The sequence below is a fragment of the Netta rufina genome (assembly GCF_964035555.1).
Source record: "Netta rufina genome assembly, chromosome: 6".
Taxonomy (NCBI): domain Eukaryota; kingdom Metazoa; phylum Chordata; class Aves; order Anseriformes; family Anatidae; genus Netta; species Netta rufina.
The window spans coordinates 10,437,469-10,458,304 of NC_140129.1; the positions used below are offsets into that span (position 1 = coordinate 10,437,469).

General features: G+C 43.3%; 1 protein-coding gene across 3 annotated transcripts in view; it reads right to left on the minus strand.

Moving 5' to 3' along the window:
- Positions 1–319: 319 nt before the first annotated feature.
- Positions 320–20,836, minus strand: part of AGAP1 (ArfGAP with GTPase domain, ankyrin repeat and PH domain 1) — a gene marked incomplete at its 5' end in the record, with an annotated part of 347,082 nt that continues 326,565 nt past the window's right edge. For all 3 annotated transcript variants that reach the window (XM_084288890.1, XM_084288889.1, XM_084288888.1), the window contains 2 exons: positions 320–2,151; positions 2,652–2,907. In XM_084288890.1, the coding sequence (XP_084145016.1) occupies positions 1,948–2,151; positions 2,652–2,907 (460 nt within the window). In that variant the 3' untranslated portion in view covers positions 320–1,947. The remainder of the gene's footprint in view (positions 2,152–2,651; positions 2,908–20,836) is intronic.

Here is a 20,836-nt window from a genome sequence, read left to right on the forward strand (position 1 = left end):
ACAGACGGAGCAGGTAGATTTGCAAATTACTATGCTGTGTGCACCTCACTGACTTCACATAATTGCTCCTTTGCCATCTAATTCAGTTGAGTTTTCAACTTTCTCTGTGATATGCCCTTCCCCCATCTTCACATTGCCATATGCCACTTAAAAATCACTTTTCTGTCTGCCAAAAGCCTTACAGCCTGCTTCCCTGTGCCAGAATCCTAGGTTGTGGAAAATGGCAGAAGCTAGGATCTGTCTGGCAATACCCAAAATAATAAAAAAAATAAAATAATAAAAAAAATATCAAATTACGTATTAAAAGGTGGAATTCAAATGAACTGTCCAGGCTACTTTCACAAGCCATTTTTCTTCCAGAGAGCAGCCAAGTTCAGAGTTAGCGCAGCCATGCCCTGCCCGCCTTGGTGAAGGCTATCAATTCTGAAATTAATCAAATCTGATCTTCACACATCCAGACTATGGCTTTTTGTCTTGGCTTGTGAAAGCTTCATGCCTTCTGAAGTAAAATATATTTACAGTGCTGAGAAACAGCCTCTTTTCCTTTCTAAAAGGTCTCATACATTTTTTTTTTTTCATGCCAAGCGTGCCACAATCTCATTCTGATATGTTCCTCAAAGGCTTGCAATGGAAATAGGGTTCACTGCTGGGAAGATTTTCAATGTACAATGATCTGTACTCCACAGATCCTAACTAGTTGCACATGATTTAGTACACATCCATTACAGTTTATAAATTAACAGAGATGTCATTTTCTGTACAAAAAAAATCAATGCATATTTATGATTTTTTTATTCAAATAGATTTTACATACATATAATCTAAAGACACAATACAAAATCTGTATAAGTTAGGCAATGCATCACAGGAGTGACCAAAAACTCAACACGTTTACCTTGGCAAAATGACAGAACATATTTCTGCTGGCTGAAAAAATATTAGCCTTTAATGCATTTATTAATTTTACTAAATGTACTTGAAATGTTTTTCCTTAGCAGTATTCATTATTCCTTTTTGTGTTTCATAGTTACTCTTATTTATTTTTTCCATTTTGTTTTTACACCAAGGAGACTGCAGTCAAATAACACTCAGCAACTCATTTCCTCTCTTTGGACTGAAAAATTAAACAGATACTAAATTATGACAGTGAATTTAGAAAGGAGGGCTCCAAGGGCTTGAAAGAACATGTCTGAGATAATACGATGCTTCTAAGAATATTGCAATCACATCCAAGCAATCACCGAAGCGTGCCATGTAACTACCTCCTCAGCTAATATGCTTTTTTCTCCGTGATGACTAATCATGTTCTATTAAACAGCGGTAATGCTGGAAGAACTCAACTATACAAGTGTAATGAAGCCAGTATTCTCCCTGGACAGATTAGCTACAACTGATTTGACACATACCATCATAGGAGCTTCAAACCTGACAAACTCTGTGCTTGCTTCTGATTTATGCCGTCAAGCTCTTCAGAGAAGAGAATGAAATCCAGCCGTTCCGTTTGGTAGAGGTGAAATGTACTGATGTGCTTAACTGTCAGTTACGGAAAGTTACCATCGCTCCTTTCTTCTCCTCTCGCTCCCGCTCTCGTCTCCCTCCGCCCCTTCCTTCCGCACTTGTAGAGCCTGTGCCCAGGGACAGCTGTCCCCACGGTCCCGTGCCACGTGCCGTGTCCTAGAGAACCCACGCGCTCTCGTGCGCTCCTGCTGCCTGCTTGTCATCGTCGGAGAGCTGTCACTGAAACAACTGCTTTCTCTGCAGCCCCTTTCGCTCCTTCTCACCCCCTCGCGCTATCCAGACGCGCCGTTTCTGGATGGGACAGGGATGCACCGAAGGGAAAAGGGAAAAAAGGGAAGTTGTCAGACTCACAGAGCGGAGCTGTGACGGGAATGGAGGAATATGAGGCTGCGGATGTAATTCAGGTCAGCGAATGCACGAACAAGCTCCTCAGATGATGGTGGGCATTCTTCCGCTGCTGTTGTTCCGGTTATTGTTCTTCCTGGACAAGTTTGGAGTCGCCATGAGGACGAAGCGCTCATCGGGGCAGCCGTACTGGAGGAGAACATCGATGCACTCCTGGCTGGAGGCTTGCCTGGCATAGGCCAACGCCGTGTTCCCATGGGCATCGCGTGCCATCACGTCAACGCCATACTACAGAGAAAGAAGAGATGGCGTCTGAAGCTTTGGTGCAAACCGAGCATTAAAACAGAGGGAGCAAACTCAGGACAGAAGGGTTTGAATGTAACTGAGGACAAGGCTGGGGAAAGGGAAAAGAGGGACAGGTCAGGAGACTGTGCAGACTTGTTGAGCATAGAGCTACACATGAAAAGGTTTCTACAGGGAGGGTCTCCTACCTGGAGCTAAATTTTTATCAGTGGTATTTCAAATAGCATTTCAAACGGTGCCAGGGAAATTTGTCCTTCCTCATCTCTTACACTGTTGCTTGCTTTCTATCAAGTAGCAGTAGACAGGCAGAAATTTAAGTTGCTCTCTTTACAGAGCACACGATGAGCAAGACCCAGACTCAGGACAGCAGCGGACACTTGGTGAAATACGCAGGTGGCAGGTTTGGGAGGCCCTGCTGAAGGAACGTGGCCCAGCAAAAGCCACCCCAGCGCTGCAGGCCCCCTCCGCAGGCAGCAGGTACTCACCCAAATCAAGAGCTGCACCAACACCACGTTTCCTTTCCTGCACGCCAAGTGCAGGGCAGTGCGCCCGTCCCCGTCCCCGCAGGTCTCGTTCACCTCCTCCCGCGTCCCGTGGGCGAGGAGCAGGATGACCGTCCGCAAATCTTCCTCGGCTGTAGCCCTCAGGAGGTGCTGGCCCAGGGAAAGCTCCAGGCATTGCAGCGGGGCGAGGAAGAGCTTCTGCTCATATTTTGCACGTATCCAGCGCTCCTTTTCTTCCCTAGAAAAGCAAAAGGGAATGTGTAAAACGGCGCCAGCTTGGCTTTGCCTACCAGTATGCTAGCAAACGGCAGTTAATCAACAGAAAAATTATTCCCTGTTCCATTATTTTTGGCAAAAAAGCCATTATAGAGGCAGTTCATTCAAACTTTGTCCTTGCAGCAGGATTTGTGCCACCGCTGAGCTGTATCGCCGTGACGCTGGCTGCGCTGCCTGTGGGGCGCACGCCCCAGCCTCCAGCTGCTGTGGGGTGGTGGCAAGATCACAACGGCCACGAGGTCTTCAGACCCCGAGCTGCCACGAGGATTGGCAGCAGGTAAGAGCCCTCGCTGTTAAATGGGAAAACAGGCAGAGCAATTCCACCACGGGGTTCAGCTGTGCTGCAAAATACATCACAGAAAACGCGCAGAATTTCCATCCCTAACACCTGAATTAACCCATACGGCGCTTCCATCCTTCGGCCACCCTTCCTGCACCCAGGTTTGCATTTCAGACAGGACTGCGACCCCCTGGAAGACACAGCCTTGCTTGCAGGGGTGTTTTTTTTTTTTTTTTTTTTTTTTTCTTCCTAAAAGTTGAGTCATGTTTCCAAATGCAAAAGACATATGGAGGGTTCTCCTGTTTGTTTTTCCAAAATGCAAACTACCAAAACAACACTTTGAAGCACCATTTCCTCCTGATATGTCAAATAACTATCAAAAGCTTTCTGGATGCTATTATATTACAGGATAACAAGGACTACAAACAACTGCCTCAACCGCCCATTAAAAAAATTAACATACAATTATATGATCTAAGAGATCTAGCCCTAGACAAAGTCCCATTTAGAAGTACCTTAGGTAATCTGTTCAGCCTGTGAAAACCATATGCATCACCTAGCAAGGCAACTTGTTACTGGTGACATATTTTTTCCTCTGGAGTACAAAAGGAAAAGCTCTGTTTACCCCTTTCAGCACTGTTTACACTACTCCCAGTAATCTAGTGTCAGGTTAGCCCTAATCTGTTTTTAAATACTTATGTAAACAGATCCTTCCAACAGCAAATCTGGATTAGTTTTGCATCATTTCCTGGTACATGTGGAGTGACCTTACTTTGACCTCCCTGGATGCTTTCATGCAAAGCTTTCCAAAGCAGGCACTTCTCTGCACCAATGGCAATTCACCCTGCAGACAGGTACGGGCTTTTTCAGAGAAAGAGGGTAAACAGAAAATTAACACAAAAAGCGCCTCGCTTAAATGAAACCTTTGAAAGCTAAAAGACACACACACAAAAAGTTTAGGGAGCTGCAAATTAGCCTTTGATGGCAGGCTCTGATAACCCGAGCATCAGTTCAGGTGCTCCAGAGGGAGAGGAGAAAGAAAAGGATTTCTGTTACCATTGCAATCCCTAACTCATTTTATTTTATTTTATTTTATTTTATTTTATTTTATTTTATTTTATTTTATTTTATTTTATTTATTGTATATTATATTTTATGCTTTTTGATTGTATTATATTTTATATTTTGTTTTATTTGTGTTGTTTTAAGGTAAAAAAACAACACTGGCAATGCTTTGAGGACAATGAAGTAATGTAACATACAATTATTACCAATAAAATGTGTGTTCTTGCAGTGTTGCAACAACACTTGCAGGTCCAGTATCCACCCCAAGTATTTAATAAAGCTCTCCTGAGTTTTTAAAGTCTGTATCGAGGTACTGAGAGTATAACCAATGCTTCCACTCCACGTTTCAATGTGCTAGACTGAAAAACGAGGTGATTCAACCTGCGCTGCTTCACACCAGTAGCACATGTCTGGGCTTTGGGAATTTATTTCTCATATGCCCATGCACCCTAAAGGCAAAACACACTTCAGACAGCTTCTGCCTGCATCGTACCTCTCAAAATTTTCTGAGCCTAGCTGGGAGCCTGCAAACGAATCCCCCCCTCTCTGCCCCAGACCATCTTTTAGTGGTAGTTACTTTTGGTTCCCATCAGAGCATCGGCTGCTGTACCAGCACGGCTCACGTGGAAGTCCCTTTCTGTTTAAAAACCAAGCTGCCTTACACACATCTCCCAGCCCTAACCACAGTTCATATATATGCCTATATATACCTGAACAGAGACAATAAATGCTAACTTCAGGTGGAGGCTTTCAGAGTTTTATAGGCTGCTGCTTTACAAATTCCTTGGCATGACTTTCCCCTTTGCCATGTGTTGCATGGGAGCAGTGCAAAGGCACATCAGACAAAGCAATCCTGCTGCTCTTGGAAGGCTGCAAGTGAGCTGCAAGGCTAGACATTATCAACCAAATCCTACTCAGGTTATCCTACTGTCTCAAAAGGCCGGGAAAAGAACAGAAAGCCCATTTAAAAATAAATTTGAGGAAGGGGAACGTGCTGACACCTGCGTTAGTGATGGAGAGGGAAAGAGCTGGAGGCAAATGGTCCTTCCTTGAAGCACTGTCCTGCAGTATAACCCGTAACCGCTCTGCGTTAACACCGACTGTCAAAAACCCCTTAACTGGAAGAAATTTGTTGCAACCAGGCGGCAACTGAAGGGATAGTGAGTCCCTTGGGAGATGCATGCCTGGCCAGAGCAGGACCCTGCAGCCAGCAGTGGACTGTGCTCCTGGGCTACAACCACTTAAAATTTTGACCTTCTCACATGATTATTTTTACCTTACTTTCGTCTTCCTTCTTGGAAAAAATTGCTCATTTTTCTTGACCACCTAGGGCACCAATAGACTTAATTCATTAAGGTCAAATTCTACCCTTGCAGTCACAGTAATTGACTGGGAGAGTACCCCCCAAACTCTACCTGAGGGTCATGGTGGGAACACAGCAAACTCTACAAACAAAAATAAAGGTGTTTTAAAAGTCTCAGACATTTGGGGGCAGCATGTCACTGACATCGGCTATCAAATGAGATTTAGATCCTATTCAACAGCCCAAACTGGGTACACAAAGAAAGATATGCTGCTTGGATTTCCTCATAGAAAACTGTACTTAATAACAGAGGAAGGGGGAGAAGCATGCTTGCCCATGCCTCCTGGACTGGTAAAACCAAAAGTTAGAAGGACAGGTTTTGAATGAGTATCTAGAAAGCCAACATCCACAGATACCCTCTCTCCATCTCTGGCACAGACTGCTTCATTTTGAAAGGCAAGTTCTGGGACATTCTTGGAAGTCAGCTTCAGCTCCACTACACTGTGTTGGGTTTGTCTGTAAAACCACCACATACACGCACTCATCTTAGAAATCCCGACAACAAGACATAAACACTGCAATTGTTGCTCTGATGCCACAATTTCACTTCTGGGATCCACAGCTTGTCTTGGTTGAGGTTTCATTTCCCTAAAGGCAGGCCAGTCCAAGAGCAGAGTTGTCAGCAGTAGATCACTTAACCTCATTCCAGTCCCCTGGAGGACCACTGTTCACATCCCCTGTTAGCTAATGAGCTAAAAAATGAATTATTGGAGCGGTCAGCAATAAGCAGGAAGAGGAGGCACAGTGTTTCACTTCAGCCAGCACTGACATACCTTTAAATAAATCAACTGAATAAGAGTACAAAGAAATGAGAGGAAGAGTGACTAATCAGGAGAAAGATACTGAGCCAGTCCCTAAAAATAAAAGAAATGCACAATTAAACATCTGCTAGTAAATATTTCTGTTTTCTTCCCTGGCCTGTAATCCTGGCAACTTCCATGCAACCCCTTCAACACTATGACTTTCAGTTCTAGTTGTCTCCACATGACACCTGTAAGCCAAAACAAGACTATTTTGGTTACTTACTGGGATTTTAAACTCAGTGGAATCCTCTTTTCAGGACCAGATTAAAGCCAGTGTACTGGAGAGGAAACATCACCAGGTGCTCAGACATTCCCTATGATACCTAATGCTGGAGAATATCTGAGCTGCCTTTTCCTCAAATGTACTAAAATAATATATATTTTCTACAGCAATCAGGCTAGCTGCCTGTGTTTTTAATGCACATGCACATGTGAATTAATAGATTATAAACTCCTGATTAATAGATTATAGATTTTTAGAAAGAAAAAAATATATAATTAGTAAGATCAGACTTTGATCTTTTTTATCTCTGAAGCTGTCCATTCAAACCCAGGCTGCAAATATAAACTTAAAACCTCAGTGGATGTACAAGGCCCAAAGTACAGGGTAAGACTGCAAAATACTCTGCAGGAAAGGGATAATCCACTAAGCCTTGGCCAAAAAATACCAGGAGTATTAGCTCTTGCAGGAGTCTCCATCACTAGTGAACTCTAAGTACACAGTGGTATGAATAATGAAAACCCTGCCACGGCAATGATACTGTACATAGGTAAGGGTTATTAGAAACAGATGAAAATTTCACTTCTCAGTTTATTTTGAACTCATTAGGTGCTTGCTTCTCAAGATAATGTCCAATTATTTAAATTACTCTGCCAGCCACATCACATCATTATTATCTGGAAACATAAATACCGGGCACTGTAAGGGGGAGGGTTAACTAGGTAGCATGAGGAATATAAAAAGCAGATTAGCTTAGAGCACAGTTTCCCTCTGGAGCTACGCTGTGCTCTCTGCTTGCGAGTTTGCACCAGAGATGCTCATTTAGGAGCTCGTGTCCTGCACAGCTCAGTCCCTTCCAGTGCATCGCCTGGCTTGCCCACCTTGGTTAAAAGCTTACAGCTTCCAACAATACTAAATCTTTTCTTCTCTCTTGCTGAAGAGAATAATTCTGCAGCTGAGGAGGCCCCTAAATGTTCTCTCTAGTGCCATTCACCCAAACCTCCGTGCCGTGCAGGTGCCATGCTTGCACGTTGCCATTTCTAGATGCTCACTGAAGTGCAGCCATTTGACGCGGTAGTGACCTGGCTAGCTCAGCAAGAGAACTGCCAGATTTTCTCTGTTGTTGGACAGCTGACAAGGTTAATGGGTCTGTTCCAAGAAAATGAAGTAAATCTAACCCCCATAACTCCCAAACTCTGGGAGCGTCCCAGAATGTGTCATTAGCTTCGTGGTCCAGCATGCAAGAAGCATGCATCACCTAATGACCAGTGCTGTCAGAGCGGGGTGGCTGGCTGTGCTGGGGCTTGCCTTTCAAACAAAACCCTTTGCAACAACCCCACAGATGTCTGATAAACTGCATCGCTTTGTGATGTTGTGATGGGTAAAAGAGAAGAGAAACATTGCGGGGGACAGGACTGCAAAGTCTGGAAAGGTTCGTGATGTTTTTAATTGCAACTAGCGAAGGAGAGGGGGGGAGAAGAAGCAAAGGCGAGAAGAAAGGGCTAGCAGCAAGGAATTTCCAAAGTGTCTTCCTGCCCCGAGCAAAGCAGGAACTGGGAGGAGAGGCATGGAAGAGGAGCTGGGAACAATGTGCTGAGAAAACACCGGGACTTCCTCTCTCTGCAGGAGAAGACCCCGCTCTATAGCAAAGCGAGTGCGTAGCAGCTGACTGCCCCTAGCACGCATGCCTTCTCTCCCCGGCTGCGTTGCTAAGGGGGAAGGCGCACAGGCCCACCGGGGATATAGAGGTCCCTGGCAAACAAGAGGGCTCCAGACAGCAAACAAAGACCGATGGGTATTTATTCCTTAATTACAGAAAGCTTTCAAGAAGCGGGCCACTGTAAATCCCCGCGTACCGAGAAAAGGAGGCAAAGGACCAAGATTTATGTGCACTGGGGCAAAGAGGAAATAAATATCTCTCTGGCTCCTGATCAATATTATGAGTGTTTTGCCAACCTAGAGGGTGTTTTATGAGCTGTAAGGACAGAAAGGGATCATTAATAATTAAATAAAGTCAACCTATTAAGCTTATTACTTCTTACAAGTTAAACATCCCCGATGGACGAGGAAAACTGCTGAGGAGCCACCGCGTGTCCATGCCTGGGTTCGACCGCAGGCACGGGCGGCCTACAACACCGGGCCAGCCCTCTCCAGGCCCGGTGGGGCAATCAGCTCAGCTTGGGAATGGTTTAATTGCCATCTTTGTCAGGATAGTTATCTGGCTGAAGACAGAGCTCAAACTGCTGTTAAACCTGCAGTGTTGTCCACCAGGAGAGTCATAAAGAAGCAGTTCAATGCCACGAAAGCAGTCCAAATTCAAGTTTCTCCTCCTGGTGTCAGGTCTACTCAAGCAAACAAACCATTCCTGAACAACACAAATCAAGGCAAATTCACATCGGAAGTGTGCCCAAAGCTCCCTCACACTTGCGGAGAGCTATTCTATGAAGCCAACAGGTCAGGATCTTCTCTACCATTAGCTCTGCCACTAGACTTTCACATTTTTCTTTTATAGCTGTGTAAGGAAGAAAAGCCCTACTGCACATGATGACTGGCAGATGTTGCTTCTACATACAGAGCTGAACGTGTTTCTCGAAGTCATCATGTGTTGAACGACACCAGTATAATCTGAATTTGTATTCAGTGAAGCTTCTCCACTTTCTTTGCCTTCCCTTGTGGCAGTACTCCTCCCTAGGGAGGGCTCCAAAATACCTGCAATTTCTGCACTTCTTGGTCAGCTTTTCAGTGATGCCATAGAGCAACCAGCATTCTCCCTCAGGTGTTAAGACACCTGCAGGATTTATTACTGTACAACATTAATTACCGGCCTAGACAAGAAACCAAAGGTTTACTGACTTAGGCTTTCTAGATAAACATCCTTCAGCTGTGTGCTCTGACATATCACATACTGTTACAGCAAACTTTTGTCTTCATTGCACAATGCTCAATACGATAATTTTATAGGTACACTCAATAAAATATATCAACTCTGAGGATTACTCTGTATAAAGCAAAGAAAAAGTTATGTGATATACAACGGTGGGGAATACCGCAGATACTAAGAAAAGGCTTATTAAGTTGAGATACAGTTTGTGCAGTGACAACTCTAAGCTCTGAAAGATGTTTAAGGCTTTTCTCGATACAAATCCAAGCTTTTTGTTCTCTGTAACTATGTGGAATGAAAACAGCCCCTAGAGATTTAAGCAAAAACTTGAAGAACATCAAAAATTATACTTTTCTACTAAATCCAAAACTCATGGATTTTTTTAAACAGCACTGCCAACAACATTTAAAAAGAATAAAAATTAACAATAGTGAACTCTAAGGACTTTAAGCACTTCACTTTGTGAAACCAATTCCAAAAGCACTGCAAACAGCAGAGGAAGGTGGGTTTCTGCTAAGATGTGCAAGGAGAGACCTCATGAGAATCTGGAATACAACAGCAATGAAGGACCACCACCTCCACCAACTGTTTACTGACCAACAGAAGAAACGTTGTGTTCACGGCCCCATTACTTTTATCCAGACATCGATGGACAAGCACATAAATATCCATGCAAAATTTAAACCAAAACTTATCACTGTGTTAGCTACCAAAAAGAAGTCAAGCTGTCACTGTGTGGTTCTAGACCATGCATAGACCATACAGAGCCTGCTCCCATTTCTTGGGTGGTCAACCTTAACACTCAGGGAAACAAAAAATACCTAAAAATAAAAAAGCCAAAAGCTGTTCTAGAACAGCTGCATGAAAATATTAAAAAGGAGTATATTTGTTTCTTGTTTGTTGCAGTAACATCTATCTAAATATATGCAGAGAACAGCAAACATTTATCGAATACATTTTATTATTCTTGAATGGCCATATTTAACCTGTTATCTTAAGTGTAAAGACCAAATTGCATTGTGCCAGTACACAAATAAAGTCTGGAAATTTCAATTTACAATCTAACTTACACTCATTCAGATTAAAGGATCCCATTAATTTCCCATTTGTTAACACTAATTTTCTCCTATACGAAGGATATGCTTAATTCAATATTGTTTTAAATATAGTTCAGAAATCACAACATACTTCCCCCCCTTTTTCTAGGGAACAATAAGAAAATTCTATTTGAAATCAATTTTCAAACAAAACATGGAAGTAGTTTTGAGCAGATAATTGTACTACAATGAACAATTAGGGAATGTTTCGTGAAAATGAAGGTAGTCTGTAATCTTGGTTATGTATGTCTAACAATGCAGCTATTTTCACCTAAAACCAGGCTTCTGCTTTTATATTCAACGTCTAAAGGAAGACCGAATATTCAAAGAGAAAAATAGTGACATACAAATATTTCCATGCATAAATCTCAATAATCTGTGCCAGGTGAGAGGCAGAGCGAGGTAGCCGAGTACGGTTCCCACAGCCCGGTGTAATGTGGCATATAACAGGGATGTACATCAGCGACGTGCGTCGCAGCAGCTCCTCCCGCGATGCGACTATCACAGTGCATTAAGGATACCATAACAGTCGCTGATGTGATCTGCTTTGGAACGTATCACATCATAAACAGATGAAAGAAGAGAAATGGAGCCTTTCCTCTGCTCATAACGCTGTAAAGTGGCTAAGTATCATAACTAGGAGTGCACCAATGCCTTATAAATAATGAGATGGGAAAAAACCTCCAAGGTCTACCCAAAGGGCTAACGAACTTGCTGTGTAGACATTAAAGAGATTTCAAATGTGAGCTTGCTTAGTACACAAAGGTGGTTTCAATGACCTGAAATGGAGAAGCACATTCTGGCCTCAAAATGTGAATGTAATCCTTACCTGAGGATCAGGAACTACAAGAGGAAAGTCTAAATACAATACTTCACAAAAACATCCAAAATTTTTCTTGACAATTTTGACCCTTCATTACCAGTAACTCCCAAGCAATACTACCTTTGGTTTACAAGGAAAAATAAAAACCTTTTCAGGGGGCTTTAATATTATCTTAATTCCAGCAGAAGCAATAAGAAGATACTCTTTGGAGTATTTAGGGGAAAAAAACACCACCACACTGAATTTATGTAAGACATAAAAGAGATAACAGAAGTAATAAACACTGTATTCAAGCATAGACTTTGAAGAAAAACACATTTGGAACAACAAGCAAATAAAAAAAAATGATTCTTCTCTGCAAGTCAGCAGCGAAAAGACAGAATATTTGCAGCTATAGGTTTGGAGGGCCGGGAAGCACCTGTACCCACACATCCCCATGGGCAGCATTTTCATGACCTACGTTCTTCAGATGCCACAGGGACCCGCTTGCTTCCATCTCCTTCCTAGTGACCTGGAGGCCTCCCCTCTGCTTGTAAACACCTCTCAATGTCTCCTTATCAGCATTTCTAATGCATCCTGTAGCCTCCTCCTCCTCTCCAACACATCTTTGCCTGTTCTACTATGCTTACTCCTATCGCTCTTTAATCCATTGGTTTGGCCTCCCCTTAACTCTCGCCAATTCTATGAGCTCTACAGAAATCACGTTATCAGGCTCTTCCATTAGTTTCATATTTCATTCCTACTTTCATTTAATGAAAATGATGCCTGTCTTGCCAAGCTAGATCTCCAGGGGAGATGTAACTCTCCTTTCAGAAAGTGATGGGAATTCCCTCTACCTCTCTTTTAGTGGACTGCGAGTGTTTGATGCCTTTCTACAACCACAAACAAGACTTAGTTTAAAAAAGGCTGCTGGTAAATGAACACTGGTTGCTTAGAAAGCAAGAGACGAAGCATTAACTTCAGTAATTAAGATAAAAAAAGATAAAAAAAGAAAAAATCTTAAGAAATCACCAACAGTTGAAGCTAATGGAAATATTTAGGATTTCCTCTGTACCTAGGAAATGAAACCTCAATGCTCTTTTTCTTAGTTTACATATTTTTACTGTTTTTGTTTGTTTGTTTTTTAATAAGAATGAAATGCCATTCCTGGTACATGACACATCAGGGTGTTAAGACATCACCCAGGCAGCGTTAGGAAAAAACATGAGTGGGGAGAAGAGACACAAGGGAAACACGCCTTGTACCTAGGTAGAATACCACCAGTGGACAAAACTGCCAGAAAGGACACACGCCATCGGGGTGCCCAAAGAGAAAAGACTAGAAGGAGGCTCAGCTCTCAGAAGATACTCGAGTGTTCAAGTACTACTGAGGCATTTCTAATTGCAAGCCTACTGCTATTAATCGCTTGCAAACCTTTAGGCTTTTATGATTTACAAGCCATATGGTCGGTGCTTAACAAAGAGAAACCCAGATAAAACCCAACAGCAAAAAAAAAATATGCTCAGGAGACACCTGCCAAAAGTGACAGCAAGTTCCACCTCGAGAGCACCTCTGGAGAGAGTTGTGTGGGAATTTAAAAACCACGTGCCAAAATGAAAACCTCTGTCACTTGCCAAAGCGCCCCCAGTACATAAGTGCCTCTCTCTTTCAGCCACTTTTCTGCAATCCCTCTTCAGGCCACATTTGGAAATTATTTAAAAAAGATGAACTATCCCATATCTGTTACCAATTTGAAGAAACACGTGAATATTATTTTCTAATTTGTGACTCCAATGTGCCTCTTAAAAGCAAAGTAGCTGAAATAATTACATTGACTCCTGAATATTTCTATTATGCTCCTGGAAAAAAAACAATGTGGGTATGTCCTCTTCTGCCCGATGTGCCCCAGGGCTGAATGTATCAATAAGAACATCAAAGCCCCGAATTCGAACTGCCAAAAAATTGTAATTTCTGTGAAGCGCGTACGCTGGTTTGTGGCAGCTGCAGCCCAAGGGCTGCCAAACGGATTAGTTAGCTTCTAATGGTCTACCGTGGATTTGCAACAAGGAGGTGGGAAGGAGGAACGGCCGAAGGAGGATAAAAGTTGAACAGCAAACATGCGGCTCTCTGCTCTGATCAAGTTGTCCACAGCACAAGTGACCAATTTTCAGCCGGCTATTGATGTACAAGCTCTCGCCCAGGATTTATAATAGTAGTGATGTAGGTTTCTTTTTTAAAACCCTGACACAGTGCGACTTGAGTGACTAACTCCTGAAAATTGGTAATTTCCTGGTGGTTAGCAGGAGAAGGTCTGCCAATGAGAGAGCAGAACCTGCTAATAAATTTATAGTGCGTTATATGCCAATTAGACCCCTTCAGCCATTCAAGAGGCAGTGCCACCAATCAGGTTATCATCCCACAAATGTACTCTTTAGAGCTGATCTCATCACAAATCAATCCTGCATTTAGTGTGCAATTCTCATTAGTATTACCGAGGAATGCACTTGTGAAACAATGCAAGCAGGTATTTTTCTTCTCCCCTCTACGTGCCCTTCCGCGCAGCTATTTACTTCTCGCACACAGTCACGTCCAAACTTCAAATGGTAAATAATCATTCTGAATACCACATTAATTCTGCATCGAACCAGATTTATTACACGCGTCATACTCGGGAGTTTCACCGTCATTCACAAGCCATCCGTGAATCTGTTGGTTAAATTACATCCTTGTATCTGACCATGCACCATGCAATATTCTATCAATACAGCGACTCAGAGCAGATCCCCACCCGATGACATCCACAAGTGTGAAGACACCCGATGCTGTTTACTTGGGAATCACTGTCAGAAAAAGGGAAAATACAGAAGCAGAGAGAAATACATAGCCTGTAGCGTTCAGCATACACACTGATCTACCTTACAACCCTGGTCACAGAGTAAACTACATCTTGGTGCTTACAGTCTACGCCAGTAATATTGTGGTTTGGATGCTTTGCAAAGCAAACTTGCTTTCATTTTCTGCTGAATAAGGCTAGAAATAGACTTCACTTTCAGCTTTGAAATCTAAGGCAGCAGAAAGATACCTACTGGTTAGGAACAGGAGGCAATCTGAATCCCTACTAATGCATTTCTCTTTTCCTTCTCAAGCTAGGTTCAGACCTCAGAGAAGCACACCCCAGAAATCTGACCCAACCCTAGGTGGCCTCTGCACATCTCACTTCAAAATTATGTTGCATTCGTGCCAGCAGTTGATCAGATTTGTTCTGATTGAGCTAAACGCTTTGTGATTCACTGTCAGCTGCCACAGTAAGAGCACCAGTGGCAGACAAAAGTAGTGACTGTAGTTGGTTTGAGCACTAAGGCAACATCCTTGTGGGGGCACAGGAAGGGATACCAGGCTTGTGCCAAGAAAAAACAGCACAGACTCTCTTCCACAATGCTTCATCCTCTTCCTCTTGCACTAGGATGCCCGAGAGCACCAGGCACGTGCTGAAAACATACCTGGCCACCGTGTTGTGCCCACCTGGCAAAGGTAACCAACACTCCTAGTGCTAAGGAAAGCAAACTCTTCCACACAAGAGCTACCAAAGCAACCTTCAGAGCTGAAGCACCTTGTTTCCCTGCTCCCTCTGACGTGTGGCCAGGTAAGCCCGTTTTTAGTCACTGTAGGACCAAATTTTGTTTGCCAAACTACCACCCCCTGCCCCCACTCATTTCAGAGGTTGCAGACTCCCGACAAAAAAAACACCTCAAGAACAGCGGTGCAAGATGCCCCAGCCTTGGGCTGTCACCTGCATCTTATTTCTACTTAACCTTTTAAATAACACTGGAATTCACTCTGTCCCCTGATGGGCACCGTAATGAGAACCACCTGCCAATCACGGCTCCATTAGCCTGGACAGGCTCTCACTTCCTGAAATAATTTATTGGATTCCCAGGAGCAAACGGGCCCTCTTCCTTTTGAGCGGGGTTTTTTGGGGAGCTATTCAGCGGGAGCGGGTCTCCCCCCTGCTCCTGCTGAGCGGCCATTGTCTCCCCGGTTCCCTCATGCACGCAGTTTCCTGAGCCGACCCACCTCTTCTGTCCCGAGTGTTTGCCAAAAACTTTTCTCGGCTGCTCAGTTCACCGGCGCCATACAAAACCCACCAGCTGTTTGCAGCCACTGGGTCGGGCTGGGACGTGCACCCCGCTGTTAACCCCTTCTGCCATCAGCTCCTCCACCGTGGGTCTGCGAGGTTCTCGCTCGCTACTGCCCTGCAAAGAAGTCTCTGCTCTTATTTAGCGAGAAAATGTCACTTTGTGGGCCCTTCCTCCCTCTCGGTTACACTCAAAATTGCAGCGCCGAGAAAATCTTACTAATAGAAGATAAAACCGCTTTATTTGAAACATTATCTTTAAAGGAGTGTTTTCATTTCCCTGAATGCGCGCAGTCCTTACGAGGTTCATTTGCAATGTGTATGTCTGTTTTGATGAGATAATAAAATGTATTTTATTTAAAAATATTTCAATTTTCCCCCAAAGGAGTTTAAATGGTCAGTTAATCTTTCTGCTTCAGAACAACCCACTGAGTAAATAAAAGAGGGCTTGAGATTATATAAACCAGTATTTTTTTTTTTCATTCTAACGCTGGTCTTGGAGACTGGAATACGCTGTGCAACTGTACCTGAGCATTAGCTGTATGCCCTTTTGGTACACATCAGTTTAACTTTTAGCCTGGAAAGAAAAAAAAAATGGAAACAAGATGATAGTTATCTCTAGCCTTCTGTGATTCTCAAGTCAATAGTAAACGTGCGGGGGGGGGGGGGGGGGGGTACTCGTTAGAGCCATAGTGATCCAATCAGGATGAAATTATGCAGTCATGTAAGAAATAATATCTATTAGGCTAATTTAATCAACGAATACTTTACAGATGAATTAGAATGCAGAATCCAATTATTTCAAACATTTGGACTGTCAGCCGCTGTGTTTTTTAAGCAGTGGAAGGGGAGAAAGGAAAGGTTTTAAGGAACCTTTTAAGATGACAGTGGCTGGGGTGTATTTATAACAGGAGAGCTTATAGCAGCAGCAAACTGACAACTACAATCAGCACCTTACGCCGCTCAGACAGCTCTCGCCCAGGCGGCTCTAATCTAACCACTCCATGGCTTCTGTGGCATGTTGCTCTGGGATATTGGTATAGACAGCTTGATTTGCTGTTTCAGTGCCTGATAATTACTGTCTCAAGTCTTTATAATTTCCTCTTGCCAGCCGCCCTTTTAAAAGAAGGCTTACACTCTAATTACAATAGGTCTTTTTTGTTTTGAAGATAAGAAGTGCCCCTGGATAGGTGAAAAATACCCTCACGCTGCAGACTCCGTTGGTTGCGCCGAGTATTTATTCCCCTTGGAAAGGAAGAGCGTAGTTTACAATGCCAAGTGAAGGGAAATGGTATACACGTAATTACTACTAGAAGGGGAAATTAGCTTAGAATCCAACTTGAATCAAATAGGACAGGACAGCAGAGCTGAGGGCGGCGAGTACACACAGCGCACATCCTTGGTTCAGTGTTACAGAACATCGACTGGCCCGTGCTTTGCTAAGTCACAAGATGATCCTGATACTGACTAGAAGACCATCATTCCTCCACCAACGAGGCTTTTGGACAGCGTGCTTTGTCCTAGAATAAAGGCACAAGAAATCCCACATCCACAGCCTCTCTGTGATTTGGGAGAATTTTCTCCCAAACCCGCTGGAACTGGCATTTAGCAGAGCATTATTGCAGCTGCCCTCAGCCTGAGCTAAGGACAAGTGTCTGTGATAAGCCTCTCCATCACCTTCCATCACTTAAGTCGCCCAGCACATCTCAGCAAGTGGTGGCCCACCTTATATACATGTCCCATCCCACAGGGCCTGCCCGCTGCATTTATCAGAACAGCTATTTCTAGAACTGAGGATAGCCAATGAGTTTTGCTCAAGTCTACACAATAAAGATGATTTTTTTCCTCTCATCATCAGTAGACAAGCTTCTCCTGATAGCATTTACCAGTGTGTACAGCAGAAGAAAATGATCCAGTTCCATACAACCTCCTGGAAAAAGGGTGGTAAGAAGCAGCCAGGCTTTAATACTCTAAAAAGCCACAGACAGCTGAACGAGCTTGGTATTGCAGCTCAAGCTAAGGAGAATTCATGCTCTGCTGTTTGCTTATGTATTTCTTTGAATACTTCAGCAGTATTGTGAAAACACACGGAAAACACCTTGCCTGTTGCAGAATGTAGATGCCCCATTGCTCTGTAATGTCTGTGCTGCAATTCCCAATATACCTGCGATCCAAACATTTTTCTGCCCTGTCATCTGGAGCGGTTAATGGACTCTCTCATTGACTGGCTCTTGCTTATTTAAACATTTAATGCTCTTCTGATGCCCAAATTATGGCTGTTTCATGTGATGGATTAGCACAGAATATAGGAGTGACAATTTTCTGCAATCTGTGGAATATCAAATTTTGATTACTCCAGGAAGAAAAAGTAAAGTTATAAGTAAACTGTTTTGATTGATAAGGAGCAGAGGAATACTTAATGCGGTGGTTCATTGGAAGCCTTGATGAATGCCTGGCAGGACCATGATGAGTCTCCACAGAAGACACGCAATAGCTCTGGGAAGATTTAAGATATTTATTGCTCAAATAAAACAAAACCAAGTGAGATGAGTAGGTGAAGTAGCATGGGGTGATTGCAATCTGCTGATCAAGATCAAATATAACTCCGATTTTTGCAGAGCAAAAACAAACTCATTTTGCAGCTTGCCTATAGAACAGTGAAGGTTACTTTAGGAATTTCAGGTGCTGCCTCTCTTCAGCGAGGATCAGATTCAGGCCTTTATAGCAAATTATCTTTAGTTAACTCTAGCAGTTGTTCTACTGTCAGGCTGTAAATTATTTAGCAGTAAGTTTTAAAGATAAAGATATAAGACACTTGCAAGTATTTTTTAATATGCCCATTTTTAAACAATTTATCACCCAATTTCTTCAATTTGTCAAAATTGACAAACTGAGTACTTCTTATTCAATTCTTCCACTAAGGGTCTATTGTACCAAATCATTTCATTGTTATACTTCTGGTTTTGGTGAGACACTGTAATTGATGGCATTTATCAGCTCAGTCAAAAAAAAAAAAGTCTCATTCTGTAATATGCTGCTTGCTCTCCCTCCAGCAAGCAGAGGATTTGTGATTTGTGCCTGCAGACAGCCAGTGAAAACCGCAGCACCAACATCCTCCTGGGCCCCTCTCCTTCTAGTGGCATCAATTCCAGCTATGAGACTATTGTCTTTGAGCTGAGAAAGGGTTTCCAAAAAGATCGTTCGTAGCTACCTACTGAAGTTTGTGCACACTGATGTCTAGCAGAGGCACTAACTTTTGTGCCAAGGAAAGGTGCAGAGCCTCTGTGAAGAGACAAGGCTGCTTTCTTATCAATTACACATCTCTCCTATGCTGGGCTTCGATGGCAACAACCTGTCAACAATCCTCCTTGTGTTCTCGTGATGGTAAAAGCAGATGTGACCCCTTCCCTCTGAAACAGTTGCTGAACTGCATCTCTGTGAAAATCCCCGGAGCTCGCTCTGACTGCGCACAAGGAAGGGACTTTGTATTGAAAGCACCTTCCCAAAACAGTTCAGACCAAGGGAATCTTCTGAGAGATACAATGAAGAAGAAAGCCACTGGTGCAGAGTATGAGGCATTAGAAGGGAGGGCTGCATCAGAGCAGCACCTTCTCCTCCTTCAGAAAGGGAAGCTCACGAGCCCACAGTGATGCTTTGCTATTAGAAAAAAAAAAAAAAAAAAGCACAGCTACAGTTGCATGGGGAAGAGAACTTATTTTTTATTTTCAGTTTACTCTTGGGGCTGACGGATGTTTTGGACGGAGCAATCTGAAAGTAGGCTTTGTGACCCAGGATGATTAAAAAAGTTGTCTTGAGTTTGTCTATTCTGAAAAGAAGTGGGGGAGACTCCGACCATCAGCAATCTACCTCAGACAGGGGCTCTGATTAGAAATGACAGCTCTGCAACAGGTTCCAAACCTAACTGCAGCAGAACTCCCTCGCTGTCATACGTTGTTGAAAAAGCTGCCTGAGAGCTACAGCTATCCTGTTTTCTAGCTTACCTACTCCAAAAAACTATACAATTATGTATGGTGTGACAGGAACACCGGGGGATTTGCTGGTACTCCGAGGAGGATGGAGAAGAGCCTGCTAAGAAAACAAAGGAAGTTTAAAACCGTATTTGCAGACTCAGGTTTGGAAGATGCTTTGATATTTGGGATGCAGAGCAGAACCCAATGGCAGGGTCTGTGACTGCTGAGTATCAAGTCAGAACACGTGAGAGTGAAGATTAATGCTCAGTTGTGTTCCTCCCAAAATGTGTGAAGTGCTCACGGCTGTTAGGCCCGTCACACATCCCAGACCACGTGCTTTCTGCTGATAATGTTCAGGATGAGATTCTTAAGCTGGATGCAATCAAACTATTTTGTGTACCATAAAAGTTTCTTCCGCCCCCTGAAATCTATTGACTTTTCTGAGATTCAAACAACATGACAGACATAGCTGGTTATTTTATACAGCGTTTATAGTGGGGAAAAAACAAAACTAACAAAAAAATATATTCCTGTTACTGATGTGATCTGGCAATGAGAATTCATGTTCAATTGCTTTTCTCCATTAGGAAATTTTGTATTTTTCTATCTGATCAAAGCCATTCAGCTCCCAGGAACAGTGGGAAGGATGCCTTTCAAGTTTCCGAGCATTTTTTATTTTAAAGCTCATGGATTGGGTCACAAAGGATGGAAAACCAAGAAATCACAGGTCTACCCGGCAGTCTCCATTCTGGAGCACACGTGCAGCAGGCACCTGCACTGACACAGCGATGAAAACCAGCCTAAGAGCACGGTGAGCATGATCTGCAGGACGAGGATGATCTGCAGGACGAGGAGCTGTGCCCTAAGTCACATCACAGCAGTGATCTGATCACGCTCCTGCCTGAAGCAGAGACCTCTGCCTCCCCGAGCCTCGCCTGGTGAGCTAAGTGCCAGCAGTCGCAGCAATCACGCTGTTTGCTTGCGGTACACCTTTTGGGAATTGCTTTCACTTCTGAGGAATACACTAATGTGTTAGCTACCTCTAATCCTGCCTGGATGCTTAGAAAATGCTATCGCTCCCTTAGAGATCAAGTGGGCAGCAGCCCCTTAACAGGAACTGGTCTATGAGCTACCACCACATGTCTAATTAATGACCCTGCCGGTCGCAGCTGGAAGAGCTGAGCTGGGGGTGATTAATTAAATTAGCTGGCAGAGGAAATTACAGTGGAAAAGCCAAAGTTTGATTGCTCCATAATTAACCGCAGTGCAAATAA